Raw genomic sequence first — 15,792 nt, 5'->3', positions numbered from 1 at the left:
ACCAATCATATGAGCCCTTCATTACACCAATCTGCTCCCTCGAGGCAGCGAGCATGTGACTCCCCATCCGACATGGAATGCTGAGATTAAGTGGACTAATCGAGGTAAATTTGTAACATCTGAGGGGTTCTTTTCCCGATCCGGCTATTGGCTAATACTTGGGCACAGTATATACTTAAGGGAGGTTAGTGACCACATTCTTTTGGTCCCTGACGAAGGTGCATGACATAGGCACCGAAACGCGCGTCGGGCGTTTCTTAGCATTAACTTTTCTTTGTTTCTCACATGGGCACTGACTAACACTCTGGGTGTGGAGCATTATGCTCTAAAACACCACTTTTGATTTGTTTTTTCTCGTTCTCTACTATGTCTGTCTAGTTATCTGAAAAGGGAGAGAGGCTTTATAAAGCATTTGTCAGTACATTTAGCACTGACCTCTTAATCTATTCTACATTTCTCTCTCCCTATATCGCTTTATTTCCTGCTTGCATTACCTTTGGGATACAGTTCAATCTTTTATCATTGATTTTTCGTTTGATTTAACTGTATTTTTGCTGGAGAGCTGAGGACCTATACTACACTACAACGAATTAGGTCTAAGCCCCAGCTTGCAGCAGGTAATGGTCTTCTATATATATATGGCTGGGTAAGCACTAGGGGCAGGGATATGGATATATATATTGATTACTAACATTAAAGGATTTTTTATTTTTCCCTCTATCCCATAATAGCCTACTACATTTTGGCTTTATCCCAGATCCATCAGACAGTAGAGTTGTACATACTTTATTTTATTTGATTTATTTATCTATTCACTACTTTTGTAGCACTTTCCTCCCTGGCTGGGGGGATCCAGCTATCAGTATTTGGGTATATATATCCTTTATTATTTTTCCATTACTATACGTATATCCAGGTATGCCTAGGGTCTCATTACTCCTTTCAGTTTGAGACCTTGAGCATTTGTTTCTGTTTGTTTTTGTATGAAAGTAAATAAATGTTTATAATGGTGTTTGCATCCTGATAGGTTAGCAGCTACATCTGACTGTCAGTAAACAGAAAAATTACGACCAGATCTCATGTATATGATGAGCGAGACTTTCAACATTCCACGAAAAGAGAGTTGAATAATGTCTGTTAACAGCAGTTATTCCTTTATATGACGTGTCTCCATATACATAATGCTTCACATTTATTTATATGAATACATGCAATTGATCGTTTCTATATTTCACACCTAGAATTTGCATCTTTTGTGTGTCAGAAAGGTGGGCAACCGCATACGTCCCTCTTGCAATGCATCTCAGAACCTCCGTGACTTTTAATTAATCAGTGCAGGGGCTGAAAATCAATTTCGAAGGTACTTGAATGCATTCCCTGACGTGCATACTGCATTCATCTTCTCTTAAAGACTGAGCTCCCAGAATATAAATGAACCCAGCGAAATCTATATGCTATTCTTGAATGAAAGATGTAAAGAATAACTTATTCAAACAAGAAAAATTAAGACAGAAAGAAATGGTGCAGTATAGACTAACGTGCGTTTATGTATGCCAGCATATATGTGTACGTGTGTTCTTTTTTTTTTTTTGTCTTCTGCTAATGGCTGATTCAGAGGCCTCTGGTAGGAGTCAGACAAAGCGGGGGTATGTTTTTCTAGGAAGCGGTGAGTAATCGAGACAGCGTGCTTGTAAGACACTATAGCAACCAAACTCTGCATCATTCTGAAGCCTGCAGCGATGTCGACGTACTAGTGACTCCGTGTGGATCATGGATGTGCAGGAAATCATGAATAACACACGCAATTAATTCTCCATAGGAGTGTCTAATGAATCGCTATACAAAAACTATATAATTCTTACTGCACTTTCGAAATGGCACAGCCCATTCAACAGTGACAGCTTTAAGTAGTATTATTTTCTGGAGTAATAAAGGCAGGAGATCCCATTTTAACTATCGCTTGAAATTACACAGAAAGCAGCATTTCTTTATTTTCTAAGAAACTCTGACAAGGTTTAGACAAAAGTCAAAAGTGAAGCGGGCTAATAAACATGACTTTACTTTGGCTGAACATCTGGAGACCGTCCCCTGAGAGGCGAACTAGGGAGAGTCTACACAGATGTCAAGTGGAGAGAGGTTCCCCCGAGAAGGAATTCCAGGACCCCAAGGTGGACAGCTGGAAGGGGACTCAGCTGTATTGTCGCCTCAGGGCTAGTAGAGGCAAAGAGGAGTTTTTTTTTTTAATTTGTAAAGTAATACACTATGTTGGTTTTATTTATTTTTTTCTTTGAAGAGGTTTGTATTAAAGAGGGACTGTTACTTTACTGGAAGTGAGAGCTCATTGTTCCCTCTTCCCACTATTACAGTGTTTACTGGGGTGAACAAAGCAATGGATGTAGGTTAAAAATTCCCTTACCTCCACAGCATTTCCGCATTGTGAGGCTGTGGACATATATACCTTAACATCTACACAGAAATGCATTACAAGAGCTCAGGCATTGCTTAAGTAGGGCCATATTCACACTATCTTGATATCATATTGTCATCTCTAGGCGATGAAGACAGGTTCCCATCCTGACTGGCTAACACAATGCAGAACAATACTGATCGTGAAGGACCCTCACGGTTCTGTGTAATATAGGACAGCGATGCAGGTCGTAAGAAGCCCAGGAAGGCAGGCGAAACGCGTCACACAGACGTCAGTAGAGAGGCGGATCCGGAAGTGATCACATGATCGAGACGTACGAAACCAGTAGTGACTGTTATCGAGTGGCTACAGCCGTTGTTTGTTTATGTACACACGCTTTTATGTGGGTAGCTTTGTTAGCCAGACCCACCATTTGCAAAGTAAGAGCTTTTAACCCTTTTTTATAATAAATTGTTGAAGATGCTGTTCAATTAGGGGTTTCTGCCTCTCTGTCCTATATTACACAGAACCGTCTGACTACAGAGAACACACCATACAGATCTTATCTACACAGTGTGGGATTTTCCCCACTCGAATGGAGCCTTGCAAACCCAGAGCCAGGGGTTTTAGGGCTCTGATACATGTAAGTTCTTTCCCTTCTTCCCCATAGCACATTACATCATTCAGATAGTCTGCACTAAATCATTTTTTATTTTTCGTTTATTTGCAAATTTGTTGTTATCAGTTTTTTTTTTAATTCTTTATTTTTGTTGTGCGGGTAGGTACAGAGTTTTCACAAACGCCACAACAGCGTATATCAATATATAGAAACATATAAAGTGTATGACAGTGGCTTGCGTGATCGCACATTTTTTTTTCCTATACGTAAGCAGGGTTACAATTATTGCCTGTAGTCGGTTCATCATTTAGCATTAGCAGTTTAGCTAAGCAGTGACTGTTTATGTATTAAGGTATTGTGGTTGCATGCATAAGTATCATCACATGGTAGGTGCTAGTTATGGCAAGCTAAGCAGTATTACATAGTATGAGGCTTTCCCTATGCTTAGCACACTTTAGTAGATATTAAACTTAAAGGGGACACGCTTAGTCTAGTGATTAGACTCATAAAACGGAGATACAGTTTAGTTCATGCTTAAACTATTTGGGTAGAGTACCTTAACGTAGCGATCATTAGATATTATAGCATTGTGAGTCAGCATGAAGATAACGGTTAAGCGTCATTGCAGGATATATTAACTGTCGGCATAGAGTTATAGCAATCACATAAGTCTCATATTTTTATATTCCGTCGGAGTGTCAGGTGTTTGGCATCTTGGTATCAGGCAATTTCTCTGTCGTAGGTACTTCACCCGATTCCTGTGTTGGGCGCAGCTCGTATGTTGTCGCTGAGTCCATCAGGCTGGGCCCCGTGGCAGCCCCCATGAGGAGTACTCCTCTGCCCTCTGCTGGAGTCCCTCGGCTCGTTCCCGTCGTGATCGCCTGTCGGCGGGATGTTCTCTCGTTTAGCATCGCGGCTTTCAGTATGAGCCCTCAAGTGCGGGGTTGTGCTTCGCTGGTCAGGGGTCTCTGGTGCCGCTGAGTGGTATGCAGGTCGGGCATGCTCGATGGTCCCGCTCTGGTGTGTGTGGGAGCGAGTGCTTGCGCCCAAGGAACGTTGCGCTGTTTCCCGCCATAAAGATCTTCGGCGTCTTTTTCGTCTGGTGGCCGCTCAGGAGGTTCGAGGCGGGTACCCACACAGGAGGCGCCGGGTTGCAGGGCGAATCCATGCTGCCACCTCTCTGATTGCCAGCTGGAAGGACTGATCCCGAGTACGGAGCTGTGTCCAGAGGCTTGCACAGATCTGGTCTAAAAACTCTACGGTATGCTTGGGTGGTTGGGCATGGGTGCTCGTTGTCGCAGGCTGCGCCTGTGCCACCCTCTTGATTGGGCCTCGGCAGTTCAGTTTGGTTGCAGGCTGTGTCGCTTGTCTAGGGGAGTCCTTTGGCAGTCCCATGGGGGCTGGGATATCCCCCACCGGCCCAGAGGGGGGTGGGGGTTGGAGCCCCAAGCCGACCGGCAGGCCCCACTTTGAGGCTGGGAATCGTCCGTCTCCCCTACCTCATGTGTTGTTGCGGGCATCGTGTATATCCAGTGCCGGCGGGAGCCGTGAGTTGCAGGCTTGCCCTGCTGCGGGGGGCAGTGTGGGTGTTCCCTGGGCTGAGATGCAAGATTTGGCTCAATTTGGAGTCTCGTTTGGCCCATTAGCGGCATTAAAAGTGAGTTCCTCTTGAGGAGCTCCGGTTCTAAGCAACCATCTTGGTCGGCTGTCAGGCCCCGCCCCCACGTTATCAGTTTTAGCGCGCTTTTTTTGGTAATATCTATATCTGTGTATACTTCTTTGTGTCACTGTGGTTCGGTGCAGGTATACTGAGTGCTTTATCATCTTTGTAGCGCTTACACTTTGTTGTTGTTTTATTTTATTTTGCTACTAGTTCAACTCTTTTATTAGTTAGGTAGGTCAGTGGGTGTGAAGAAACTGGGATCCGGATCAATAAACTGGGATTTGTGAAAAAAATGTCATAAGAATTGCACATTTTTGTCTAATCTAGACAAGTTGGAAAAAATGTCGGATTTAGCTATTTTTTTCAGCTTTGCGATTTTGGCCCTTGTCAATTTTTCCCAATTCCCAGTTTAGTAAATATGGTGATCCTTTACAACCACGTCCCTTGCTACAGTCCTCAGGATTACAGCATCTCCCATTTACTAACAGGACTGTAAAACAGAAATATATTTGTCCTGGAACGGTTTACTGGATCTTTCATATAGAGAGATGCAGAATTTCCTAATACAGGGATATTTAACATTTGTATTAAGGCTTCATGAGAATCATGGAAAATAAATTCCTATAACATATGGGATGCCTAGATTAGCGATCATTGTCCTAGAGTCAAGGAGATAAAAGTATTCCTTGGTAAGTTATAAAGTATATTCAGTAGCCAAAATACTACCTGTACAATCCAAAAAATAGGATGAGGACTAGTTTCGAAGAAATGGAGATCCTATTCATGGGGTTTAACAGATACCATACAGCCAAATATACAAATTTCATCTCAACAATGCTGCTGTAAAAATGAAAGGAGAATGTTAAAGGCATGAGCAAAGATCAAAGTATTTCTGCAGAGGAGCTCATTTCAGCCAATTATGTAGCGTGGATCTTTATAAGAGGATTTCCTTTTTAAGAGGATTCATGCTTTGCATTTTTCTGCAAAGCTGATACAGATATACAACTGGATATTGTCTTCTTGAAGGAGTTCTGTCTTAATTACTTTGATGCAGCCATTTTTCTTTGAGCAGTTCCAATGTTTTGGGTTACATAGTTACATAGCTGAAGAGACTTGCGTCCATCAAGTTCAGCCTTCCTCACATGTCTTTTGTCTGTTGATCCAAAAGAAGGCAAAAGACCCAGTTTGAAGCACTTCCAATTTTGCAACAAGCTAGGAAAAAAAATTCTTCTTGACCCCAGAATGGAAGTCAGATTAATCATTGGATCAAGAAGCTATTACCCTACATTGAAAAAGTATATCCTTAATTTTTCTGTTTTTGCAAGTATGCATCTAGTTGCTGTTTGAACATCTGTACGGACTCTGATAAAAACACTTCCTCAGGCAGAGGAATTTCACATCCTTATAGTTCTTACATGTAAATCCTTTTCTTTCTTCCAGTCTAAACGCATGACCTCATGTACTATGTAAAGTCCGGTTTGTGAATAGATTTCCACACAATGGTTTGTACTGGCCCCAGATATATTTGTTTAAAGGGACACTATAGTCACCTGAACAACTACAGCTTAATGTATTTGTTCAGGTGAGATCTATAGCTCCCTGCAGGCAATCTAATGTAAACACTGTATTTTCAGAGAAAATACAGTGTTTACATTGATTGATAGGAATACCTCCAGTGGCCATCACTCAGACGGCCACTAGAGGCACTTCCTATCATGCAGGGCCCTAAAAAGGCCCTGTACACATCAGACGTTTGAAAATACGTCTGACGTGTGCAGGAGAGAGAAGGCACTGTGTGCGCGCCTTCTCTCTCCAGCCTGTCAGCAGAGGAGGGGGGCAGGGCAAAGACCTATAATTTCCAGGCAATAATTTTGAACACTTTCTAAATATAGGAGCTACCTCTGACTTCCTCCAATCCTCCGGAACGCTTCCTGAAAGAAAAGAATCTTGAATGGGTTTGTTAATGAGTAACAATAATAAATAAAACTTTCAACGAGAAGCCAGTTTGATTTTCAAGCAGACTCAAAATTTAATAGTTTGAATACTATTCCAAAGGAACACTCCAAGTATCATAATAAGTACAGCCCGCTGTCATGGTGCCCTTGGAACCTTCCAGAATAAGTAGTCAAACTGTTCAAGAAAGGTTTGGCAATTTACCTGGTTCAACTCGGCCCCCGCTTCCCACTTCCCTGCTGCTGGAAGCTGTTGCCACAAATCTAAGCCTGGCCTTGCAGGGTCGAGCTCATTGGCTGAGAACCAATGAGAGTGACTCGGCAAGACTTACCTCGGTAGAGGTAACCGGAAGGTCTTTGCAAGAACATCCGGCAGCAGGGAAGGCAGCGGTGGATGCCTGCCGGGACTCAAGAAAGTTTAAAACTGTTTAACTGCTTACTCAGAGGGAGGCATTAGAGTTGTAGTGCTTATGGTGCTTTTGAATGTTTTATTTTAAAAATAGACTAGGTCTTTGTTTTCTAAGAAGCATAGCATAAAGTTGATATTTGTAGGTGGTTTATACTGTGAATTGGGTGGTTTGTGACTGTATAAAAAATGCACTGTTCAGGACAAATAACATAGTGTCAATTCATAAGTAATACAATAAAATGTATTAATTTTTCTATCCAAACATGCACCTGTAGATTAAAAGTAGCCATATTCATGTGTGCTTGTTTTGTCATGTTTGTACTTTTGTATGTACTTTTTTTTGTACTGTAATCACTGTTTTGTACTGTAATCACTCAATAAAACTTGGATACTTTGAGAAAAAAAGATATAGATATATTTTGATATATTTGATATTTTGGGTCGCAACAAACTGAAACTGTGGATTTGCCAAAGCTAGAATGTACTCTTTCCCATCCATTCTCAGACACCATCTTGGTTGTGGAAGAAGTGATTTTCAGGTATGTTGTCTATGTTATTTAAAAAAGACTTTAATAAAACGTATCCTTCAGTAACCAAGCTTCAAAAAAAAAAAAAATTGAAACGTGGTTGCTTTGGCTGTTTTGGTATTTTTTTACATTTAGGATAAACCACAATTCATTGTTCATTAACCCAGTCTCAACAGTATTAAATTGTTCGTTAATTTAGTATTTTAGAAATAATTGAGTCACTCTAGTTCTATAATGCACATTATTCTTAGCTAAACATTTATAAGCCAATTTGACATCCACCTTGCTTTTGTAAATTTGGCAAAGGATTGTAAATAAGAGATGGATAACCAAATCCATTTACAGTCCTTTGGCAAATTTACAAAAGCAGAGATCTCTGGGCATTCCAAATTTGGCAAATTTCCCAAAGCAGAGATCTCTGGGCATTCCAAATTTGGCAAATTTCCCAAAGCAGAGATCTCTGGGCATTCCAAATTTGGCAAATTTCCCAAAGCAGAGATCTCTGGGCATTCCAAATTTGGCAAATTTCCCAAAGCAGAGATCTCTGGGCATTCCAAATTTGGCAAATTTCCCAAAGCAGAGATCTCTGGACATTTCACACAAAACTCATGAATTATAAACCTGCAGTCACAAGATAACTGATTGCTTTTCATTTTGATTGTAAATAAATAATTTTTATATAAAAGAAAATAAACAGTACATATGCTATTGGATAGTGTCTTATGGAAAATGTTTTCCACTTAAATCTGCGAGATGTCAAGATTATTAATTACAGCTTTACATTTTGCTCTTGGTTGTAAATATACAACCTGCACATACCCTTTGTTAGTGCTTAATTTGTTGTTAGGCAGATAATGTCACTATGTCAGACACAGAGATGTACTATATATTAGACTTGTGCACAGTGAGAGGTTGAGCAGAATAACTTTTTTCACAGATAGAACATTTTTCAAGACACCCGAAATACGTACATTTTGACTCGCCGAATCAGAAGAATAAACGTAAAAGGCCCGAAAATGGGAAAATCTGTGTGCTGTAAACTTTAGTGTATAGAATTATTATTAGTATTTATAATATAAACAGCACACTGATAAGAGCATTTTCCCACCATCTAGCCAACAGATCAGGACACAAATTCTCAATTTATATACTATAAATATATAATATACGGCTACTCAATGGATTTGTGAATAAAATCAACATTTAGTTACCCCTCTAACCATCAATCATCTCTTTTTATTTGGCGCTGTGGGCAGAATTCAGAATATTGAACCCACCCCCTGAACATGTTTGGCATTGAGCGTTTCAGTTAGTCCGTAATGCGGCCTAAAATTGCAGTTAGGTCCGAAATGAATCTCCATGTCTACTATATATATATATATATATATAAGTGAAGTATATGAAGTGTATTAGTGGTTGCCTAAGCACATTCACAGCACAAACTTGCAGAACGAGTTCATTAAAATGGCAGAGAGTTGCACATTTTTGGGCCCGAATGATAGAACCTTGAAAAATTCTCTAAAAAATTCTCTGAAAAAATATCTATGTCTCATGGAAACATAAAAAAGTTTATTTCATAATGAGATTTCAAAGTAAATTAAAATTTTAGACAACAATAGACAAACTGAGAACATTTCCATATCTTCTATTTTGACTAAAAATTTAAAATCTGCTTTGAATTTTCAACAATTCAAATTTTAGTGAAAACCTCTTAAAGTGTCACACCAGATACGAGCCTATGGGTTACATTAGTCTATTAGTATTTATATCAATTATTCATATGTTATTATCTGTATCTAGCCTGGTGTCTATGATTCATTTCAGTTTGAGCTGATCTGGCAGTGAGTGCTTGGTTGGTATATTAATCTGTGGGTAGTCTGTAGTTTTATCAGTTTGTAGACACATAATTCATTGTATTTGGCACTGATGACTGAGCTGAGTTACCCTGGCAAGATGAGCCACTCTTTATTTGGCCAATTTAGAAGATAATTATTGGCATTTTATCAACGTTGTTCATTCACAGTTTTTGTTTCAACAATTATCACATCATTTCCAATACATTGGAGTCCATGTGCTCCTTAAAGGGACACACCAGTCACCAAAACAACTTTAGCTTAATTAAGCAGTTTTGGTGTATAGATCATCCCTCTGTAGTTTCACTTCTCAATTCTCTGCCATTTAGGAGTTAAATCACTTTTTGTTTCTGTTTATGAAGCCCTAGCCATACCTCCCCTGGCTGTGACTCACACAACCTGCATTAAAAAAAGGTTACATTTTCAATCTGATGTTGCTTACTTTATAAGTTTTTATCTCCTGCTCTGTAAATTAAACTTTAATTACATGCAACGGGCTCCTGCAGGGTCTCGCAAGCCATTAACAGAGCAGGAGATAAGAAATTCTAAATTAAACAGAATGTACAATTAAGGAAGTATAAACATTAGATGACTCTTTACAGGAAGGGTTTAGGAAGGCTGTGCAGGTCACATGCAGGGAGGTGTGCCTAGGGCTTCGTAAACTAATCAATTTAACTCATAAATGGTAGAGAATTTGACCAGTGAGATTGCAGGGGCATGATCTATACACCAAAATTGCTTTAGTAAGCTATTTTGTTGACTATAGTGTCCCTTCAATTAATAAACATGTATTTATTTTAGTACTGTGCTACCCATATCCTTTTTTTTGTTTGTTTAAATTCTGTTTAACTGTGCTTTTCTTTTCCAGAATACAGAGCCAAAAAGTAGTCGAATCATGTTCCAAAGGAATAGCGCAAAGGCATAGCATGTTCACTTTAATTCGTGATTCTGAATTTCACTAAAAATAGATGAATGACTATAGTACACATCAGCCCCCAACATACAATAAAAACCAAAAGAAAAGAGTTACTTGCACACTAACCCAAATCCAGTGGTATATTTTGGATTTGTGCTGCCCTAGGCACGACTAAATTCGGGCACCCCCAAAACCTAAATTTGCTTCCCCCCAATTAGTGTCAAGGCCACTTTTTTGACTGACAGACACATGCCGTCATTGATACATGCACTGATACACATTCACTGACAGATACAGAGTCATTGGCACACACTGTTTAACCAACACACACTTTCGCTGACAGACACACACTGACACACCCACTCACTGACAGGCACACACTCACATAAAATTACATACACACACTGACACACACTCACAGGCACACCCATTCTCTCTGAAAGACACACACACTTTCACTCACTCACAGACACACACTGACAGCTACACTCACTCACTCACAATAAGGTGGACAGCCCCAGAACATGAGGCAGACAAGGCATTTGCCTGGGAGCTTGAGGTGGCATTTTTTTGCGCTCCCCCCCCCCCCCCCTGAAAGTGCCGCCCTAGGCAAATACCTTGTTTGCCTTGTGGCAAATACATCTCTGCCCAAATCTCTATGCACATTTCTAATAACGGAGGTTTTTAGTATTACTACAGTGGCCATTTAAGTGTAAGCTCACCTGCCACATCCAAGGTGAGTCCTACACTTATAATTCCCTTTGCTACTTTCAGATTCAGGTAAAACAAAATCTCAGATCAGACAGAGAGGGGTATTGTTCTAAATTCCTACATACTTACTAACCCTTAATGGGAAAAACATGGCTCTGTGATACAAAAGCAAATACAAAAATGCAGAATTAAGCCTGGCGCCCCCACTACTCCTGGGCGGCAGCAATGACTATAGTGCACATCAGCCAAACATTAAAGGAACACTATAGTCACCTAAATTACTTCAGCTAAATAAAGCAGTTTTAGTGTATAGATCATTCCCCTGCAATTTCACTGCTCAATTCACTGTCCATTTAGGAGTTAAATCACTTTGTTTCTGTTTATGCAGCCCTAGCCACACCTCCCCTGGCTGTGATTGACACAGCCTGCATGAAAAAAAAAACTGGTTTCTCTTTCAATCAGATGTAATTTACCTTAAATAATTGTATCTCAATCTCTAAATTGAACTTTGATCACATACAAGAGGCTCTTGAAGGGCCAAGCAAGCTATTAACATAGCAGGGGATAAGAAAATCTTAATTAAACAGAACTTGCAATAAAGAAAGCCTAAATAGGGCTCTCCTTACAGGAAGTGTTTATGGAAGGCTGTGCAAGTCACATGCAGGGAGGTGTGACTAGGGTTCATAAACAAAGGGATTTAACTCCTAAATGGCAGAGGATTGAACAGTGAGGCTGCAGGGGCATGTTCTATACACCAAAACTGCTTCATTAAGCTAAAGTTGTTCAGGTGACTATAGTGTCCCTTTAAAAGAGTGTACACTCAAATTGCCACTGGAGAGATACTAAAACTACCATTTTTTTTTTTTAAATGTGCATAGTGATTTGGGATAGTGCAACTTTTCTTTGCTTTTTATTGTACTTATCTTATTAACCTAACCCTAGTTTATACCTACATATACAAGATAAAACTTTCAATTTACAACGTTAAATAATGTGATCGTATCTCCTGTATAAAAAAAGGTTTCAATGTTTTGCCATTATCAAAATGCTCCCCAAACTATTATATATCCATGTTAATTAGTCTTAAAGGAACACAGCACACACATGGGCTGCAACTTTCCCTTTAATATAGTATCCATGAAAAATAAGCATTGCTTTCTAATGACTGAATAAACATTTCCAGCCACAGTGTGCATGCACCCAGTCTTTGAATATCTATGAAGCCTTATATGTGCATATAATTATTTACATCCTCAGTCATCCCACAGGAATGTGTGCAAGACAAGATCATAGCTGAAAGAAACCACCTTCTAGGTTGTGATCTAAAGATTAGCAGAATTAAATCCCTGCAAAAGAGAGACAATCATTTCATTTTTTTATTTTTATTTTTATTTGAATGAATATTTGTATAGACCACCTGTCTAATTCTTTACAAGAAAGAAACCCACCTAATATCTATGTAAAGCCACATGTATTTTTGTTTAGGGACACTCATCCAATCTCAGCTCACTGGCAGTGTCAATTCTTCTACAAACAGAATAGAAGAGTCCTGGGAAACCAGTTCCACCCAGCAAAGCACTGGTTAATTCTGTGCCCTCCCAGCATCACAGTGTATACATGGCTTCATCTCGTGAGAAGCAAAGGTTACATGCTGCAGATGGGCAAGCTATGGGTTAATTGCTGCTGCCTTCCCATTGGCTGCGAGGAGGAGCTGTACTGCTGGGAACTGCCACACAGAGCAAGTTAGAATGTCGAAAACGTGGCTGCAACAGTATCTGTTCCAGGGCTCAGATCAGCTCTCACAGTCTCACATCCCAGGAGTGAAGGCAACCTGCAGCAGCCACTGCTGGCCCTGGCTTCTAGTCCATGGCATCAACTGCATCATCACAGGGGAACAAGATACATGACAGCTGGCAAGACAAGCAGCAGCAGCCCATTAGCCAAGCTAGAGCCCTGACAGCCCAAGATGCTTCCTGTCCCTGCAATGCTAAATGACCTTCATTGTACAGAAGAGGCTGGAGAGCAGCTCCCCTTCCTTGCCAACCACTGAAACCCCTTTCAGAGATCTGGTCCTGTTCCACATGGATTTCTTTCCTGCAATCTGCTGAGCTTCATGTCTTCCCTGTCTGATTATTTATCATTGAGCCAATATGACCAGTGTGCATGGAGGACGTCTTAGGACATTTTTACTGCTCTGCCTCTTTGGATGCAGACCTATTGAAGGCTGGATGAACATGCATGGGGACCAGGTCAAGACAGGGACCCCAATATTTTCTGAGGTGCAAGCTTCTGCTGCAGGTGGGAGCATGGAGGTGGAAGCTACAACCACACAACGTTACGTCCAGCGTTTGAGAAGAGGCACCCCTTCAGCAAATGTATCCAGGCAGAAGGTCCAGGCTAATGCCTTGCCAAAGGGGTTTGTCTGCCCATATAAAGTAATCAGTGAGGACAGGGCGAGCCATAGAAGCATCTGTTTCAGGACCCTGGACAGCAACTTCCATTGTGACCAAAGAAACTGCAAAGCCTTCAAATCCAGGGGGTCCTTGGTGGCCAATGTCTTGAGGAACAGCAGTGTGCTCTTGCAGTGGCTGCCCCCAGCCCCCCAGCTCAAGGATTTAAAGGGCTTCAACATGAACTGCTCATGGAATGGCACGTTCACACGCTTCCTGTGTGACAGTGTCCAGCTGGGTATCAGCTGCAGGGATTACCTATTCTCGAATGTCCATGAGAATGTCAAGTACACAGTGTGTGTGCAGACACTTTACACAAACAGGACGTCATTGGAAGAATGTGTAGAGTTCACTGTGGAGCCATTGGGGATGCAGGATATAGTGATTGCAATGACAGCAGTAGGGGGCTCTATATGTGTGATGCTGGTCATCATATGCCTTTTAGTGGCCTATATCACAGAAAATCTTATGCACCCCAATTTTAGCCACCCTTCTGCCAAAAGGGGACCCTGATCTCCTGGGTTTAATATAGCTGAGGATCACTGGCAGAACTCTTTCAATGCTCAATATTTTTTTTTTAAATGTAGAATAAGTTTGGATATGACATGATCAGTTTCTCAAACCTGGAATAGTGGGGGGTTAACTTGCTTCTGATTCCAAAGTAGAGTTGGGTTGACCTTCACCTAAGAGAGGGCATCACTGTGAAACTAGTGACAGGGGTTGAATTGGGTCCTATTTTGTATTTAGCTATTTATAAGTGTGTGTATTGGTTGTGTCCGTGTTTAATGGGGGCTCTGAGCCTCATAGGAATGAAAACTTGGATGTTAAAGTCAATAATAGGTCCATATCTGATGAACTGATTCAATTACTTCATTCCTCGCCATTGCCTTTGTTTCATTTCAATGCGGGCTTTTTAAATTAACAATAGAGTGCCAAAGTAGTATAGGATCAAATCTAGCCTGTCAATAGCCATAAATGGGAGAAGGGATAGAAAATGTACTGTGTGGTTGTTAAGAGTCACTTAGGTACAAAAGACGAACACATGGTTTGCAATACTGTGACATTTAGCTGTTCCTGACTGCAACTCCCATCATTTCCAGGCAGACTAGAGATGCTAGGTGGATGATGGGAGTTGCATTCAGATTGGAGATGCAGGGCTGCATTTTGCCAACCCTGATGTTAACACAAGTAATATTGGCAGTGTGTGTTGTATGTATTATGTATGTAGAGTTTTGTATTTAAAATAATGTCTCCTGGAAGTAGTAGCCTTAGCATGGGGATTACAGTTTATTGTCTGTCTGTTTGGCTATCTGTCAGTGCCAGTATTAATGGTATATATGAATTTTGACAAAGTCTAGCAGTGTATATAGCACAGAACAAAGCCCTCACATTATGTCATTTCTGTTGTTTTTTCATAATAAATGTTACACATAGCAATAATACTTACTTAAAATAAGGCAAATATGATCATTGCTAAAGGAATCTTGACAGCTCTTTTCATTTGGTTTATAAACCAAAAATGTCTGCTGTTGCAGTAGACATTTGTACCTGGCTGACTAATGCAGCATTCTGTTCTCTATTCTAGTCTGACTGCTGGCTAAATCTTGCCTTTCTTATCACTTTACTATCATTCCTCCCTTACTGCCTCAGTAATGGATTTTAATATTACACTGCTTCAAGGTTCATTTAAGCAGCCTAATTTTAATTAGGAACAGAAGGCAAGCTTGGGAATTAAGTTCTGCAATACAATGATGGCTCCCGGATGCATTACATATTAAAAAACTGAATTATATATTATCATTGTCATCATAAAATAATATAATAGCACGTGTTCTGTATCTCTTGTAGGGTATTATTTGCACAGACACATTAGTTCTGTACAGACAGAACATTGAAATAATTTAGACTCAAGGTTTCGGAGCTTGACCCTTTATCTCTTGTAGGACTAAGCTGACCCTACATTGAATGTTGTTCTATGTTGACCCCCTTTACCCTGTTTTGCCATTGGTTGGAGGGCATGTAGTCCAACAGTCCCTGCAGGGCCAAGTTTGGACAGCTATGATCCAGAGAATATCACACTATACTCTGCTACAATATGCAATAACTAAGAATTAACATGATAATGCTAATAATTGTAAAGTTTGAAAAATGGCAGATATACATATAGTAAGTTTAAACCTCAAGAAATGGAAATAAACAACAGAAAGTGAATTTGATAATTAAGTACTGGATAATACTGTGCAGGTTATTAACAATAAGCCCTTATATGTCATGGCTTATAGTGG

The 15,792-nt window shown here is 40.3% G+C and overlaps 1 protein-coding gene across 1 annotated transcript; it reads left to right on the top strand.

Annotated features, from left to right (window-relative positions):
• Positions 1 to 12,814: 12,814 nt before the first annotated feature.
• Positions 12,815 to 14,500, top strand: FNDC10 (fibronectin type III domain containing 10). The gene has a single exon (XM_063435407.1). The coding sequence runs from the start codon at positions 13,208 to 13,210 to the stop codon at positions 14,018 to 14,020; it is 813 nt and encodes a 270-aa protein (XP_063291477.1). The 5' UTR covers positions 12,815 to 13,207; the 3' UTR covers positions 14,021 to 14,500.
• Positions 14,501 to 15,792: the final 1,292 nt, after the last annotated feature.

Source organism: Pelobates fuscus, chromosome 11, assembly GCF_036172605.1.
Source record: "Pelobates fuscus isolate aPelFus1 chromosome 11, aPelFus1.pri, whole genome shotgun sequence".
NCBI classification, from domain to species: Eukaryota; Metazoa; Chordata; class Amphibia; order Anura; family Pelobatidae; genus Pelobates; species Pelobates fuscus.
This window is presented reverse-complemented; position numbering and strand designations above follow the sequence as displayed.

Bases quoted from the DNA above. Each gene is read 5' to 3' on its own strand.
- FNDC10 (XM_063435407.1), top strand. From the start codon at position 13,208: ATGACCAGTGTGCATGGAGGACGTCTTAGGACATTTTTACTGCTCTGC.